The sequence below is a fragment of the Pteronotus mesoamericanus genome, unplaced genomic scaffold (assembly GCF_021234165.1).
Source record: "Pteronotus mesoamericanus isolate MK-2021 breed Mesoamerican mustached bat unplaced genomic scaffold, CSHL_Meso_final scaffold_85, whole genome shotgun sequence".
Taxonomy (NCBI): domain Eukaryota; kingdom Metazoa; phylum Chordata; class Mammalia; order Chiroptera; family Mormoopidae; genus Pteronotus; species Pteronotus mesoamericanus.
In genome coordinates this window covers 60,162,352-60,179,181 of record NW_026555329.1, presented here as the reverse complement: position 1 = coordinate 60,179,181, position 16,830 = coordinate 60,162,352, and the positions used below count along the sequence as shown (strand labels likewise).

General features: G+C 34.7%; 1 protein-coding gene across 9 annotated transcripts in view; it reads left to right on the top strand.

The window, feature by feature from the left end:
• CADPS2 (calcium dependent secretion activator 2) overlaps window positions 1-16,830 on the top strand; it is a 561,256-nt gene that overhangs the window by 298,279 nt on the left and 246,147 nt on the right. For all 9 annotated transcript variants that reach the window (XM_054564129.1, XM_054564128.1, XM_054564130.1 and 6 more), the window contains exon 8: window positions 16,224-16,363. In XM_054564129.1, the coding sequence (XP_054420104.1) occupies window positions 16,224-16,363 (140 nt within the window). The remainder of the gene's footprint in view (window positions 1-16,223; window positions 16,364-16,830) is intronic.

The following is a 16,830-nucleotide window of genomic DNA, read 5'->3' as shown; positions in this document are numbered from 1 at the left end:
CTCTTGCACATCTTGAGAGCAGTATAATTCTTGAAATTAGGTTTTCATTTTATGTATTTTGCTCTTCTTTTTCCATTTGAATATTTGTACTGCTATTCAACATTTCTTAATCTGGAGATGTTCATACCTAATAATTCAAAGTGCTGGTCATTAGGCTTCTTTTACAAATGTAAATACTATTTGGAAACAGCAGATAGTGGTTAATTTCATATACATTTTAAATATTAAAAAAATTAGCCTTGCTGAATTGATTATTCCATTAAAATGAACTATTATGTTTAAAGCAGCTTGTTACATCTTAATGTAGCAAGTAAAAATTGGCCTATATATTTGCCCTTTTCATCAAATCTTTTTCTTTTGTTTGCTTTGTTAAGCATCAGAGGAGATTTCTCTAAGGACTTATCAGGATATGCGTGATATTTTGTTTCTGAAACTTGACAAGAGAGAAGCGATGTAATATAATATTCAAAGATCTGTCTTTGGGTGGGACAAGCTGTTCTAGAAACTCTTTCACTGGTCAATCTGATTTTCTTTTACTTGCCTCTCACATGTTTCTGTACTATATCCTTTCTAGTTTTTCTCATTTATAGAGTTTTGGTTAAGTAGAATTCTCTGCTCAATAGAATTCTCATTTATGTTAAAAATTTTAGCCAAGTTCAGCATATTGAACTGAATACCCCATACATATAACTATTTAGGACCCACAGAGTTTAAAACATGTATCTGATTGCCTGTTTATATAGGCAATCATTATAGAACTTGTAATTTCGACATACAAAGTAATAGATCAGATATTTTATTGAATAATTAACCATCCTAATTTTTCACAAATAATGGTACAGTTAAGTTCATAAAAATTAGGCCTTTCCTTCACTCAAACAGACAAAATTTATATTTGAGGGCTTAAAAAGTGTCTCGCATCATATGAATTTGTTTCATCTAAATATGAATCAGAAAAGCATTAGAGAAGCTGCTGGTGAAATCATAGATATTTTACTTCAATTTTAAAGCAAAAATTAATACCTAATTTCATTGAAATAGCCATCACTAGATGACTGCCACTTTAACCGGTGAATTCATATTATTTGCTACAAAATAGAATGGAAATTTGTTTGCATTTCATATATGTCTCTTTCAGCTCACCATACACAGTAGACTTATTTTTGTAGTTCTAGCCAGTAGTATAGTTTTCTGAAACTAAAAATCACAGTTCTTCCTCTTTTAATCCTTTCATGTAGCATTTCTGACAAGAGTTTGTTGTCATCTCTCAGAAGGCATGTCAGTGACAAGAAGCAGGACCACGGGTAGGTGAAAGGCCAGAGATAATTTATACATGCTGCAAATTCTTTTGACATATTTTTTCTAGTGGCAATTAATTATGTCTGGCTCATTAATAACATGCTGTGAAGTGTTATTATCTAAGTCTGACTTTGAAAGAAAGGAGGCTTTGATAACCTGCATCAGTTCCTCATGAGTTTACCTCAGACCTTCTCTAAGGAACTGGCTGCCACCCTCACTGTAGAGATCAAGGGATGTATTCTCTTACTTTTCACCACTAAAAGAGGGTGAGCACATTACAGATAGGCATCCTTCATGGTAGGTCCATGTGGGTGATTCCAGAAGTTGACATTTCAGTTTCCTCAGAATAAGTGATAGAACAAATGTTAATGTATATACTATACTGATTTATCCCTTATTTCTAACAGGTGTGTTATATTACTTCATTATGTTTTTAATTTTCACCACTTTATAAACTGGCACTAATCATTTTAAACATCTTTTTGCATGCTTGTCATCTGTACATCTTCTTTGATTAAGAATCTGTTCAAAAAGTTCCTCCACTTTAAAAAAATATTTATTTATTTTTAGAGAGAGGGGAGGGAAGGGAGAAAGAGGAGAGAAACATCGATGTGCAAGAGAAACATTCATTGGTTGCCTCTTGCACACCCCCAGCTGGGGACCTGGCCCACAACCCAGGCATATAGGCCTTGACTGGGAATCAAACCAGCAACCAATCCACTGAGCCACACCAACCAGGGCATTTTCCCCAATTTTTAATTGAGTTACTTGTTTACTTATTCTTGAGTTTAGAAAGGCCATAACATATTGTTTACATATCCTTTATCAGATGTGTAATTTGTCAATATTTTTCTCCAGTTTGTTTTTTCATTCTGGTAATAGTATATCAAAGAGCAGAAGTTTTTAATTTTGATGTCCAGTTTGTGATCGTTTTCTTTCATGGTTTGATTTAGGTGCCATATCTAAGAAATCTTTGTCTAACCCAAGATCAGAATTCTCCTTCTAGAAGTTTTATATTTGTAGATTTTTACATTTATATTTTTGATCCATGTTTTAGTTAATTGTATCTTGAGCTACATATAGATGTTTTATCAGGCACATAAATATTTAGAACCAATATTTTTTTCTTAATTGACCACTCTGTCATTATGAAATGATCTTCTTTATCCCTGGTAATATACTCAGCTTTAATATCTATCTTAGCTATCTCAACTTTTTTTTTTTAACAGGTGTTAGCATATATCTTTTTCAAAGCTTTAATCTAGTTGTTTCTTTATATTTAAAATATCTTTATTGAAGCAACATATTTGAACCTTTGTTTTATTCCATGTGACTATGCCTCACTTTTAATATGATTATTGCTATGGTTAAGTTTAAATCTGTCATTTGGCTAATTGCTTTTTCTCTGTCTCATGTTTTCTGTTCCCATTTTCCTTTTAGACTTATTAAATATTTTTATGCTTTTATTTTATTTTTTACCTTAGTATTGACAATTGTGTTATTTTGTGTTGCTTATACTTATCACAGTCTACTTCAAGAGATATTTTAACACATCATGTACAGTGTAAGACCTTTATAATATTTATATTGCCATTTCCCATTGCAGGTAAGGCCTAGGACATGCTATTTCAGCAAGAGCATCTATTTAACAGTTTCTGGCACACAATACATGTCAAATTAATGCTGGGAGCATGAATGAACTAATGAATAAATCTTCTGAAGTTTGCCTGATTTAGTTTTATTTCACCTATGCAAAGCTATAAGAGACAGTAGAATGAGTAACTTTTGTTTGCACACTGCGTTTGCTAACTAAGTGATAAACTGGAACAACAATTGGAATGATAACATGGTTTGTATCTTACAGCCAGAGTGAGATTCTAGTATGTTCAGCCCATCTCTTTTGTATAATACACAGAAAAGCAGGTTGGAACATTCTGAAGTCCATTACTATTCTCTACTTTTTAGGTATACATTAAGAAAAGAAATCCCTTGCATCTTGGAGCTATCCAAAGCCACTTAAGAATATTCGTAGTAAAGTTTCTAATTGGTTCTAATTAGTTACTTGTTGAATATGACAAACTAAAAAGCTTGACACGTGCTTCTAGAAGACATTAATTCTTGTTTTGTCTCTGCTGTAATAACCATGAGGGCATGGACAAATCGCTTAACCTCACCCACTCTGCCTGGACCATTGTTCCCCACTACTCTTCCATCTTATCACATATTTTTTTTAATTCATTCAGTTCTTTGGAACATGTGAAGTGTATCACCAAGATGCCTCAACCTCATACTCGTCTTCCTGTCTTCCTTTTTTATTATTTAAATGACTTCTGACTAGTTTGCATACATATAGAATTGCAAATTGGGAAGGTTTTCCTGAGTCTGATCAGTTCAGCAAATAGTTATGTTATGATTATTAGACCTTGCATAGATTTTTTCTTCAAGTGAAGAATAGTAATTCACTCTTCAGGGTGGTAGTTGTTTTTTAATATAAATAGCAATACTTACCTGTAAATTAGGCAATCCCAAAACATTTTGTTATAATTGGATTAAATCCTGCTCTTCTGTTTTAGGATGCAGTTGAAGTTATTCTTGTTTAGATACTGTATATAACTCTCTCCTTTCTATCCTACCATCATATATTACCAATTGGCATAAAATTGACTTGGCGCTAAGATTTTGTAGGGTATTTAATAACCAAAGAGGAAGAAAAACCCCAATTTAGTTACTGTAATTTTTGTGAAACAACTAAGGGAATAATGTTGGATTGGGGAGGCGATGTGAAATTGAAAGTGTTCATTGTTATCTTGAGGTAATTTTCCTTATGTATTCATTTAACTTCAGTGTCAGGTTATTTACATAACAAGAGAAATGACTACTTTTAAGGGTGTTTTGAGCATTAACTTGAATTTTACAAAGCACTCTGGGACACTCATTGGAAAGGTTCTTTTTAAGTTCCAGGCATCATTATAACCAGCTAGTAAAAAGAAACATGATGAAGCTACTCGTTCAGTGCCCTCTAATAGCAACTGTGTTGGTAAGGAAATATAAAAAGTTACTGCTATTCATAATTTATGGCTGAGGGCAATCAATAAAAAGTAGTAGTGATGCTTTCCTATTTAGATAAGTCTTAAAAAATACAGATGTAGCTGTGATGGAATATATGCCCCATCCAGGAAGTACGAAATTGATAATTTACAAGCAATAAAACTGATATATGAACATGAATAAAGGCTAGTGTCTTTAATTAAGCCACAAAAATCTACAATGAGAAACCTGACTATGTCTTTCAAAATATTCAAGGGAAGATTTTGGAACATGTGAAGTATATCACCAAGATGCCTCAACCTCATACTCTTCCATTGAAGATTTTGATGTAGAAGAAATAATTCTTGATATTTGGGTTTGTAGAACTTGAAATTTGTTAGAAATATATACATGATTGTTTTCATTCTAGTAACCATAATAATCAACCTCATTGTTCATTCTTTTTTATAAAATTAGTCTAGACTTTATTAAAAACAAAAAATTATAAAACTCCTATAGAAAACATAGAGGAAAGCTTTATGATATTGGACTTGGTAGTGATTTCTTGTATATGACACAAAAAGCCCTGGCAAGAAAAGCAAAAATAAACAAATGGAACCACATCAAACCTAAAAACTTCTGTGTGTCAAGGGAAATAGTCAACAGAGTAAAAAGGAAGAAATATTTGAAATCATATATCTAATAAGGGATTAACATCCAGAATTAATAAAGAACTCTTACAACTCAATACCAAAAACTCCCAATAACCTAAGTACAAAATGGGCAAGGACTCAAACAGACATTTCTCCAAAAATATACAAATAACCAACAAAGATATGAAAGGCAAATCGAAACTATAACTGTGGTGGATGTTAATTAGACTTATTGTGGTTATCATTTCGCAATGTATGCAAATAACAAATCATGCTGTATACCTGAAACTAATTAATGTTCTATGTCAATTATATCTCAATAAAATTAAATAAAATTCATCTACACAAAACTATAATTATAAATCTGTTGATAGGCACAATATATAGTGACAATAGCAATGTAATGAGGGGGACAAATCTATATAGTAGCAAAGTTTTTGTATACCACTGAAACTAAGTTGATATTATAAATTGTTATAAATTAGATTATTATAAATTAAGATGTTAATTATAATTTCCAGGGCAACCATTTAGAAATTAACTGTATGAAATGTAAATCAAGATGACAATGAGATATCATTTCACACCCACTAGGCCAGTTATAATTAAAAAACAAAAAAAAGTAAGTCAGGGAGAATATAGAGAAATTGGAACCTTCACACATTGCTGATGAGAATGTAAACAGCGGAGCTGCTGTGGAAAACAGTTCGGTTGTTCATCAAAGAGTTGAACGTTGAATTACCATATAACCCAGCAATCCTACTCTTCGGTGTATTCCCAAGAGAACTGAAATCAGGTATACACAGAAAAACTTGTACACAAATGTTTATAGCAGCATCATTATTTTATTTCAAAATATATTTTATTGATTATGCTATTACAGTTGTCCCAGTTTTTCCGCATTTGCTCCCCTCCACCTAGTCACCCCCTTCCCTCAGCGGTCTTCCCACACCCAGTTCATGTCCATGGGTCACACATGTAGGTTCTTTGGCTTCTCCATTTTCTATAGTATTCTTATCATCCCCCTGTCTATTTTGTACCTACCAGTTATGCTTATTAATCCCTGAACCTTTTCCCCCAATCTCTCCTTCTCTCTCCCCACTGATAACCCTCCATGTGATCTCCATTTCTGTCATTCTGTTCCTGTTCTAGTTGTTGGCTTAGTTTGTTTTTGTTTTTTAAATTCAGTTGTTGATAGTTATATGAGTTTGTTGCCATTTTACTATTCATAGTTTTGATCATCTTCTTTTCCTTAAATAAGTCATACAATAAGGGCTTAGTGATGATGAACTCTTTTAGCTTTACTTTGTTTAGTAAGCACTTTATCTGCCTTTCAATTCTAAATGATAGCTTTGTTGGATAGAGTAATCTTGGTTGTAGGCCCCTGCTTTTTATCACTTTGAATACTTATTGCCATTCTCTTCTAGCCTTCAAAGTTTCTTTTGAGAAATCAGCTGATAGTCTTATGGGAATTCCTCTATAGGTATTTGTCTGCTTCTCTCTTACTGCTTTTAAGATTCTCTCTTTATCTTTAAGCTTTTGCATTTTAATTATGATGTGTCTTGGTGTGGTCCTCTTTGGGTCTAACTTATTTGGGATTCTTTGTGCTTCTTGGACTTGTACATCTGCTTCCCTCTTCAAATTAGGGAAGTTTTCTTTCATTATTCTATCAAGTAAGTTTTCAGTTTCTTGTTCTTCCTTTTCTCCTTCTGGCATCCCTATGATTTGGGTGTTGGCACTTTTGGACATGCCCCAAAGTCTTCTTATTCTCTCCTCATTTTTTTTTTGAATTCTTGTTTCTTTATTCTGTACTAGTTGACTGTTTATTTCTTCCTTATGTTCCAAATTGTTGATTTGAACCCCAGCTTCCTTCCCTTCACTGTTGGTTCCCAGTAAATTTTTCTTTATTTTATTTAGTGTATCCTTCATGTCTTCCCTTACGCATTTCTGTACCCAGTGACATTTCTAATCATCTTTATCGCCAGTGTTTCTAACTCTGCATCTTACAGGTTGGCTATCTCCACTTCACTTAGTTCTTTTTCTGGAGTTTTGATCTATTATTTCATTTGGGACATATTTCTTTTTCTCCTCAATTTGGCAGCCTCCCTGTGTTTCTATCTGTGTATTGGGTAGAGTTGCTTTGACTCCATCTTGCTGCACCTGTTACATTGTAAGGGGTGGAGCCTTAGGTATTCACCAGGATGGAGCAACCACTTTGCGGCTTTGTGGTGCTGTACGAGGGGAAGGGGTCTGAGGTAACAGTGATGCTTGCTCAGCTCTCACCCTGATTCTGTTTCCAGTCACTTCCCCTACTTCCTGTATGTAACTTGCGCCCCTCAAGCTGCTGCCCTGGTGTTGAATCCCAGAATGGATAAGTTTGTGTATGTTCTACAGTTGTGTGAGTCCTTTAAATGGACTCTGCTGAGAAACCGACAGTTTCTTCTGGTGTCCCAATCCCCAGTGGTTTTTACAGCTAGAAGTTATGAGGCTTTAGTTTCCTGGTGCTGGAACCCTGGGCTGCACATCTGGTCTGGGGCTGGGATGGCTTGCTCCCCCATTGTCTCTCCTAGTTTTTATCCACCTCAGGTGAATATGGAACTGCCCGTTCCACCACTGCCTCCCTGCCGCTGCCACACCGCATCTTCTCCAGCCTGGCTCCCCGGCTCTGCCCCTCCTACCTGTCTGGATGAATACTTCTGCTTTAAATCCTTGGTTGTCAGATTTCCATACAGTTCAATTTTCTGGCAGTTCTTGTTTTCTGTTTTGAGATTAGTTGTGATCCTTCTTATGGTTATGTGATGAGGCAAAACCTGTCTGCCTATGCCTCCATCTTGACCGGCAGTTTTCGTTGTTCGTTCTTTTTTAAAAAAAATTTGATTCATGGTAAGGAAAATAAAAACTTTGTTTAACTAAGTGAAATAAAATCTTGAAGTGAGAAAAATATTTTTTAAAAGGTTTCATAGAGGCAGAATATTTCAGGAATTGAAGAAATAATCTCACACACACACACACACACACACATACACACAACTTCTTGTTAAAGTAATCAGACAAAGTTAATGAAATAAATCTGTATGTAAAGATGTCTTTGAATCACACATTTAGCAGAAGAAATTTAAAAGGTAAATTTAGTGTTTTTATTATCATATCTCAGATTTAGTGTTCTTTTGTGATGAAGTCTCAGCTTTTATTGTCCATGTATTAGTTTCTTATTTAGTTTTAACAAATTACTAAAAACGATTGGCTTAAAACAACACAAATTTATTATCTGACAGTTGTGCAGATTAGAAGTCCAAAATGAATCTCAGTGGGCTAAAATAAAGGAGTTGGTAGGGTTGTGTTCCTTTCTGGAAGATTTAAGAGAGAATGAATGCAATTTTTACCTTTTCCAGCTTCTAGAGGCTGCCAGTGTTCCTTGGCTCATGGTCTTTTCTATTTTCAAAGCTAGCAATGGGTAGTTTAGTATTTCTCACATATCACTTCAACACCCTTTCTTTTGCCCTCCTTTTCAATACCAGAGAGCCCTTGTGATTGGACTCGGCCCACCCGGACAATCTAGGATAATCTTTCTAGTTTAAGATCAGCCAATTAGCAGCCTTAACTCCATCAGCTCCTCAATACCCTTTTGCCATGTGCACTAACATATTCACAGGTTCAGGAAATTCAGATATAGGCATCTTTTGGAGATTGTTATTTTACTCGTCATAGTCCAGAAATGGAAGGATGAGAGTTTTATAAATGTATAGAAATGGCAAGTAAATGGCATACGAATTCTGGCACTTATTACTGTCATTTTCTGTTATCAAATTTTGACAGTACTTTAGTTGGCAAGCCTTTTTCTCTTTTTACTTCAGTGAAGTAATACTTTTACATTTGCATTTTTATTTCTAATTTCTCTAAGCATTCATCCATCCATTCAATGAAGCAACTAACAAATCAACCAACAAATGCTTGGTAAGTGTCTACTATAGAATATGAAGAGAACCCTGGTGAAAAATGGCTTAGTTAAATATGCTGACTTAAACTACTCTGAGCTACAGACGAATGACTCTGTGTCATAGTATACCTTCTGCCTTCAAGGAGCATACTCTGCTGAATGCATTCCAAGAGACCCTCCATGTGATGGTTCATTTTTAAGTAGAGATGTCAGAAGGATTTGTGAATAATTTTATACACCTTGGTTTTTCTTCTCTGTGACTTCTCCTCAAACCCCATCATGCAAACAGCAAAGCTTTTAATCTCTATCCTTATCAAGCTAATGCCAGAAAAAAGTATATAATTAAGATTATACTTTTCCTTCCCGCCCCCCGCCCCCAGTTTCTTTCTGTTTTTCTTTTTCTCCCCCTCCTTTTTTTTTTTTTTTGTTAAAACACCTTTCTTATCAAAAAAGTACTATATACTTTTTGTGGTTCTGTCTGGAAAAGTACACATTTGGTAAGAGATTGGGAGTTTGATCAATTTCATATTGTAAATTCCAGGATTCTCTGGCTTTCAAAATAAAGGCAACTGAATTTAGCCCACAGACAACATGATTGACAGAAGACTTAATGTTAATCTTTTGGTATACAAAAGAGCATTGTGTTAGTGAAGGTGAGCAGCTGTTTTTTGTTTCAGCTAAGTAGGACAGGAAGCGTTGATATTAAATCAAAGGAGAAATAATTTAAGCAGCTTCAAGTGTATTAAACACTAGAAAATGTTACTAAAAAATTATATGGATTTCTCTCAGAAAAATCATCTGATTCATCTCCTCCACACACTGAAAATAAAAGGTTTCTTATAGTAGAGAAAATATATGCTAGTTATTAACATGTGCTAAATAAAAATTTATTAAAATTAAGTAAATTTAGTTAGTCCTTTCACAATATATACTCTCTCAAGGTCCTAAGCTCTCAAAACGGTGCTCGAAAGGTTCACAAGGAATAGTCATTATGAATCTTTGCTGAGCTATATATCTCTGGCAGTTGAATGAGGGAGACAGAAAAATGTAAACCGAATCCAAAATGTCAAGGTTTCTTATAGAAATGCCTGTATTCATCTGGGTAGTTCCCCTGTGTCTCTCAAGGATGTCTGATTGTCATCAAAAAGGATTTTTAATCACACATTGAAACAGGATTCCAGCTAATAACATTTGAAGTCTCATCTTACTTTATTTTAAAGATGTATTTTTTAAGGCCAATTCATCTCTTACTTGGATATTACAACCGCTGACTACACATTGAGTCTTATTACTCCTACAGCTGAATAGAGGGTATTATTCTTTGCTTAAAAGTATGAAAATTTGATTGTCATTCCTTGGCTTCAAAGCATCTTTTGACTGCATGTAATGGGATAACATACAAACTCCTTAGAAAAACACAATGTTTTACAGACTATCCCTAGACTTCTTTTTTGGTCTCATCCACCAATACAGCCTTCTCATTTCCTTAACCTCTTCAACCTGCCTTGTCATACCCTCATTCCCCTCTGCCTTTGCACACAAGGTTCCTTCTTTCTAACTGAAGTGAACTTACCCATCTTGCCCAATCTTGCTCATGTAACAGTTAAATGAAATCTTCCCCCATTTTTCAAAGAGATTTCTTCCTCACACCATTGTAGTCTGGCCTCACCTAAACTGTCTCTTGCTGAGAACCTCTAGTGACTCCTCTGTGAAGCCAAACAGTAGCCTTCTGTCCTTCCTGTGCTTGACCTCTCGAATGCCATTTGGCCACTTCCACTCCCTAAAACACACTCAACCTTGAATGTAGTGCATCACACTCTTCTGGTTTTTCCTCTGCCTCCTTGGCCTTTAGTCTCAGTTATAGAGCTTTTTTACTTTTTCTGACCTTCAAAAGTTACTGTTCCACAGGGTTCTCTCTCCTTACCTTTTGATGAAGTAGAGAATTGACATGGCAGAACCTGTAATGAGCATTTATACTGGTTGAAGTTCTTCTCGTGGCAAGTAATGGAAACTGACCAAGGGAAGATCCAGGGAACAAAGGAAGAGCTGACCAATAGAACTTGAAGGGAGGGCTTGAGAACCAAAGGTAATACAGTAAGAATGTCAACATACATATTGTATGCCTTTTTCTAGGTCCCCACTCAGCATGGTTCAGTTGCAACAGTCTTATATATTTATTTCTCAGTTCCTTCTCTTGCCTTTTGCCTTGGAAATTTTGTATTCTTCTAGGTTCCCAAATGAAACAGTAATTCCTCTATGTGAAGTCTGTCCTAATTCCTTAAAGAATTGTTGTTGGTTGTACCCATTGGAGTTAGAATTGTACTAAATATGTATCTCTATACAGTGCAGCAGTTGTGATCTGTGGTCTTTTTCCTTCTACTAGGCTGTTGATGGGGGAAAGGCAGTGAATAGTTTACCCAGCCTTAGAACTTACTGAGCCCCTCTCAGTTCTTCTAGATTCCACCAACCCCCTAGTTTTCTAGGTTTTCAGATATTTGTTAAAATAGAGTTTAGAAATTTAGACATATATTTACAGGTTACAAAGTTCAACTAATGGGATATATACACAAATGTGCATGGCTTGGCTTTAATTAATGCATCTAATTTGAAGGAAAACAATCGAGAAATTCCAGCTTGTACAAGTATATTTCAAGAGAAAAGTCTCTGGATCCTATATTACTCTAAATATTATGAGTATACATATATTTATACTTCATGTTTAAGTTTTTTCTCCTTGTATATTAAATTCCACAGAATTTTAAACAAAACCTAAGAAAGCATTTTGTGTTTTTCATTACACCTTAGAAAAGATGACAAGTAATGATGACATTTTATTATGAAGAAGATGCATTGGCTTTATACTTAAGATAAAAAATCATAAAATGTGTTGTCATGCTAAGTGACAAGACATTTAAAATGTTGCTGACAAAAATAAACTAGGAGATGAAGTACGTATAGAAAGATTAAGAGAAATAAATATAAAAACATCTACTTTGCTAAATAATAAAAGAAGCTATTTTGTACAGAACTATAATATAATTTAGATGTAAACCTAAAATGCAGAAGTATCCTTAGTAAATTTTTATATGTTAAGTATTTTAATTATTGCCCTGGCTGGTGTGGCTCAGTTAAAGACTACAGGTTCAATTCCCGGTCAGGATATATACCTAAGTTGCAGGTTGATCCCCAGTCTGAGTGTGTACAGGAGGCAGCCAATTAATGTCTATCCCTTGCTCTCTCTCTAAAAAGCAATGAAAAAATGCCCTTGGGTAAGGATTAAAAAAATTAATTAAAAATATTTTAATTATTGTATTGTCAACATTAGACACACCTCTCTGAACTAAGTCCTATTGATGTATTATTACTCTTTATTATAAAGTAAAATTCTTTAAGCACTTATTTACTTGCAAAAGATTTATGAAGCAAAATTTTGTATTAATATACTAGTTATGATACTACTAAGTGCTGTAACAAACAAATGACATAATTTCAGTAGTTTAAAACAGTAACACCTATATAACAGATTAGTATGGGTGTTCCTGCTTAGATGGGTAGATTTCCTTTACATGGTGATTCAGGATTCTAGTTTTCTATTTTATGTCTCTGTCATTTCCTAGAGCATTAAAGAACTGTGCATTTGGCTAGCAGATGAGTAAAGAAGGCATATCTATATCTTAACCATCTTTCCCAAAGTGACACTTACCGGTTCTCTTCATATTTCATTAGCTAGAACTATGTCCCCACTTAGATGCAAGGGGAGCTAGAAAATATGATCCTTGGCAGACTATGTGCTTCCCAGCAGCAGTTCTATACTAGTGCAAACATGAATCCCGATGTAGTTAGATGACCTGCCATAGTTCACCCCTCTAGCCAAGGATAACAACAACTGTGCTACCCTTCCTCCTACACACTGAACACATTTGCTTCCGCTCAGGGGGAAGAACCCAAAGTCTTACTCTGTCCTTATATCCAGTCCAAAGCCCCACATCTCCATCACATCTAGCTGTGGCTCTTTGCAGTCCGTTGACCTGTGCACTAAAGTTCAAGGTAACTGCCCACTGCTCCACCTCTCCTTCCTCACCCACCCTAGAACAAATCCAGTACATAGCAGTGAAGCCAAGGCGGGAGAGTGACAGTTAACTTCCCCATTTCAATAATGATAAAGTGGAAAATGCATAGCAATAACTGTCCAGTGACAGCTATGAAATCCTGTCATGGCAGGCACTGTGAAGACAACCTGCATGGCAATGTTAGACTTTTATTTTGCATCTGAAAAGAACTCCTTTGTCCTGTGTTCTCCCTGCCCATTTTGGTCACCTACTTTGAGAGCTTCTTTCTTGACCTACAAGGGGGGAATCCCTAAAAAAACAGAATTTTCTGGAGCGGGGCTCCTTGTAGTACACGCTTCCCCTACTAGGTGAGTGTTCTAGGAACCCATCTGTATCAGAGTACCAGCTGGCGTTGTTTTAAGAGGCTGCATTTGGCTTCAGTGAAATTTTTGAAGACTCAACCCATTTGTCCATTTCATGATGGGTCATTTACTAGCACACCCGCTCACATCATGCTGAGTGTTGAGCAATTTTTGAGCGAAAACAGCATGACCCCATGCCCCACCCTTCCTATTCACCTGATCTCGCCCTGAATGACTAGTTTTGTTTGTTTGTTTCCTTTCCTGGATGAAAAAAGTTCCTCAAAAGAAAACGTTTTGCCAATGTGGAAGAGGTAAAACAAAAAACAGCAGAAGCACTAAAAGGCATCAAAATGGATGAGTTAAAAAACTGTTTTGAGCAGTGGAAGAACATCTTGATAGGTGTAATGCAACAAATGGAGAGTACTTTGAAGGTGACTGAGGTTTAAACATAAAAGAATCAATACACAATTTTTAATAAATAAACTCCAGGTTTTTTGGGTTCCTCCTCGTATTGTCATCCATGACTAAATTGTGTAAAGGAGCATGACCACTTTCTGCTCATGCAATTTGGGAACCTGGAAGCTGTGTTACAGGCAATTTTTGAGGCTAAATTCAGGGTTTATTTGCCAGTACAAGTACTTGGAAGCAATGGATTTAGAAACAATAGAAATACCATATAAAGAACTCATGTCTGTGAGCCTCCATTTGTTATGTGTGCCAGCATTCACACCTTTATTAGAGTCCAGAAAAGCAGAGAAAAACCCAGGTCTTTCAAGCGCAGGAAATTTAATGCAGGAATTAGCTAAATGAATGATAGAACAGAGAAGCCAAACAAATGGTGAATAAATCCAGAGACTAATGAAATAAGAAAACTGCTGCATACCCTAGGGAGAGAAGGGCAATAGGAAGAAGTAATACTGCCAGATACTAGCTGAGCTCTTAGCCCTGATAAGAAGAGACTATGAGCTCTTTGAGGGATCTGAGCCATTTATAGTTTTCATCTTTGTGTGTCCTCACATAATGAGCACTCACATGTTTTACTTGAGCAGAGATAAGCAGTAAATCCTCCATCTGACTTCATTTAGAAGTACTTATCAGAGAACTGAACTGTGGCAGAAATGATGGTGTTCAATCCCGGGTGATCCTTAATTTGTACATGAGCTGAGGTTAGTTATTTTGGGACCTTATTTAGTTAACCCATCATTGGTATTTAGAGAATGAGAAAGTCAGATGTTTTAATTTAAATGTTCCCTTCCTGTAAAAGACTTTCATAGTTTGGAACAAAACCAACTTTTGTATAAACATAGAAGGGAGAAATACAAAGGAATAAAGTCTGTAGCTGGCTTGTGCCAAAATACATTTTGAAGAAAGAGTAGTTTAGGAACAAAGAAAGAGAAAAAGCATTTTCAGAATTGCTGGGGAAGTAGAAGCTTATAGCTACCCAGGACATACAGCTTTTAGTCTTTGATTCGTTTTTGAAATCACCTTCTAAGTTGGTAATAATGACATTCCTTTGTCTACTGGTTTGAGCAAAAAATTATCAACTTATTTTCATTTACTATTTTCTTAAGGAATCTGTAAAATATTTCATTGGATATTTTAGCAGTCAAAAAGAATTTTGTTCTAGAATGTGATCATAACTTTTGAAAACATCACAAATGCCATTTAATCTGTTCTTGGATGTGCCTTTATATGCTTAAGTGTACAGATATGCTGGATTCAATTTAGCTGTGGCTTTTAGGATAGGCTTGAAAAAAGTCTCAAAATAGTAAGTACATTTAACAACTTGGAAGTTGAGAATAGTTTGAAAAGCTTATTTGACTATGTTGCCTTTCCTAGAGAGAAAAAGAGCCTTGCTTGAAGATTTCCCAATGAATACTCCATTTGTACATTGATATGAAGATTTTTTTTTTTTGGCAGAGCACATTAAATTCATTTGTCATGTTGTGCTTTAAAACCACTTTGGCATACCTGAGCATGTTCTAATTCTTCCATTTACATAGAACTTTCAGATTTATTTACTTTTCACATTGGTTTAAAATAAGAATTATTTATAATACAGTGTACTCCATTTCATATCTTATATTTTATCCTTCATGTATAGTGTTCCCATTTAAAAATATCCATTAAGCTTCGATATTGGATGTGTCTAAATAGTGTCAAGACTGACTAAAAAGGGTAAAATGCATTGTTTAATCTAGTTGGCACCTAATATCTGAAGAGTAAGCTTTTCTTTCCTGTGTTGATTTTGTGGAGCTATAGTGTTGTGAAATAATCACTTGGTAATTTGGCAATTTTATTAAAAATAATTACTTTGTTTCAGTCCTTAAAACATCATCTTTACAGTTTTGAAAACATGTAGTCAAGGGGAGAATTTCTTTTTTGGTATTGATCTAGAGCAAAAAATGTTCTATGATCAATTTTTTCCATCTCTAATTGAGTTTTCTTTAATACTGTTTCACAGTGAAAATATTAAAGCACGAGGTGTATTTTTTCTGCTTAAAATAATTGGTTTTGCTATTTAAGCATGTTATCTGTAATTTCAAAGAGTGTTTATTTCTGAACTTCTTGCTCTGAGGAGTTAAAGTATTCTTGAAATTATAGTTATCTATTAAGTATTTTTCAACTGTCAATTCAACTCTAGTCATTGTGCTATTAATTTGTTATGAAGTGACAGGGGAAGAAAATTTATGTGATAATATGAAAACACATATTTGTCAAAAAATAAGTGAGTCTGTATTAAAAACCCTCTGCTGTGGTGAGAGTGAAATGGTTTATTGGGCACATTTTGGCATGAAACCTTCTGTTCAGACAAGAAAACATAGAAAAGATTTTAGTTCCAATCCTTAGATACTTTGTATTGTCCACTTGAATATTTTATTTTTGTCTCCTACAGGTGATATTATACCCAACTTCTAATAGCTCCAAGTCAGCTGAATTTCACCGAATGATAGTTCCAAAAAATAGCCAGGATTCTGACTTAAAAATAAAATTGGCAGTGCGAATGGATAAACCACCACATATGAAACATAGTGGGTGAGTGTTTAATTGAAGATTTTTTCTGCTGAATTATTGCACTTTATTTCAGTGTATTACTTTTGTCAATTTACTTTCATATGGAGTGCCCCCCAAAATGACATACATAGGTTAACTTGATTTTTTTAAACCTGTAGATATATTTATAGCTAAGTATATATGGTTATTTAGTTAATATAACTGTTTGCATGCTAATATAATGTTAGTACTTGATTGCATTGGTATTACACATCATTTATGTTGATAAAGAACAGTGATATATAAAGATATTGTCTAAGTAATATTTTTCAAAATATATTAATAGTTGAAATAAGCCCAGCATTCAAATTCCCAGAAATAGTTAAATCTACACAGAATATATTAATCTAAAAGGTGGTTTGAATATAACCCAGGAAGTTGTATAAGTTTTGATAGGACAGATGTGAGTGTTCGTCCATGCACGATTGAAAAACTAAGTCAGTGCTGGA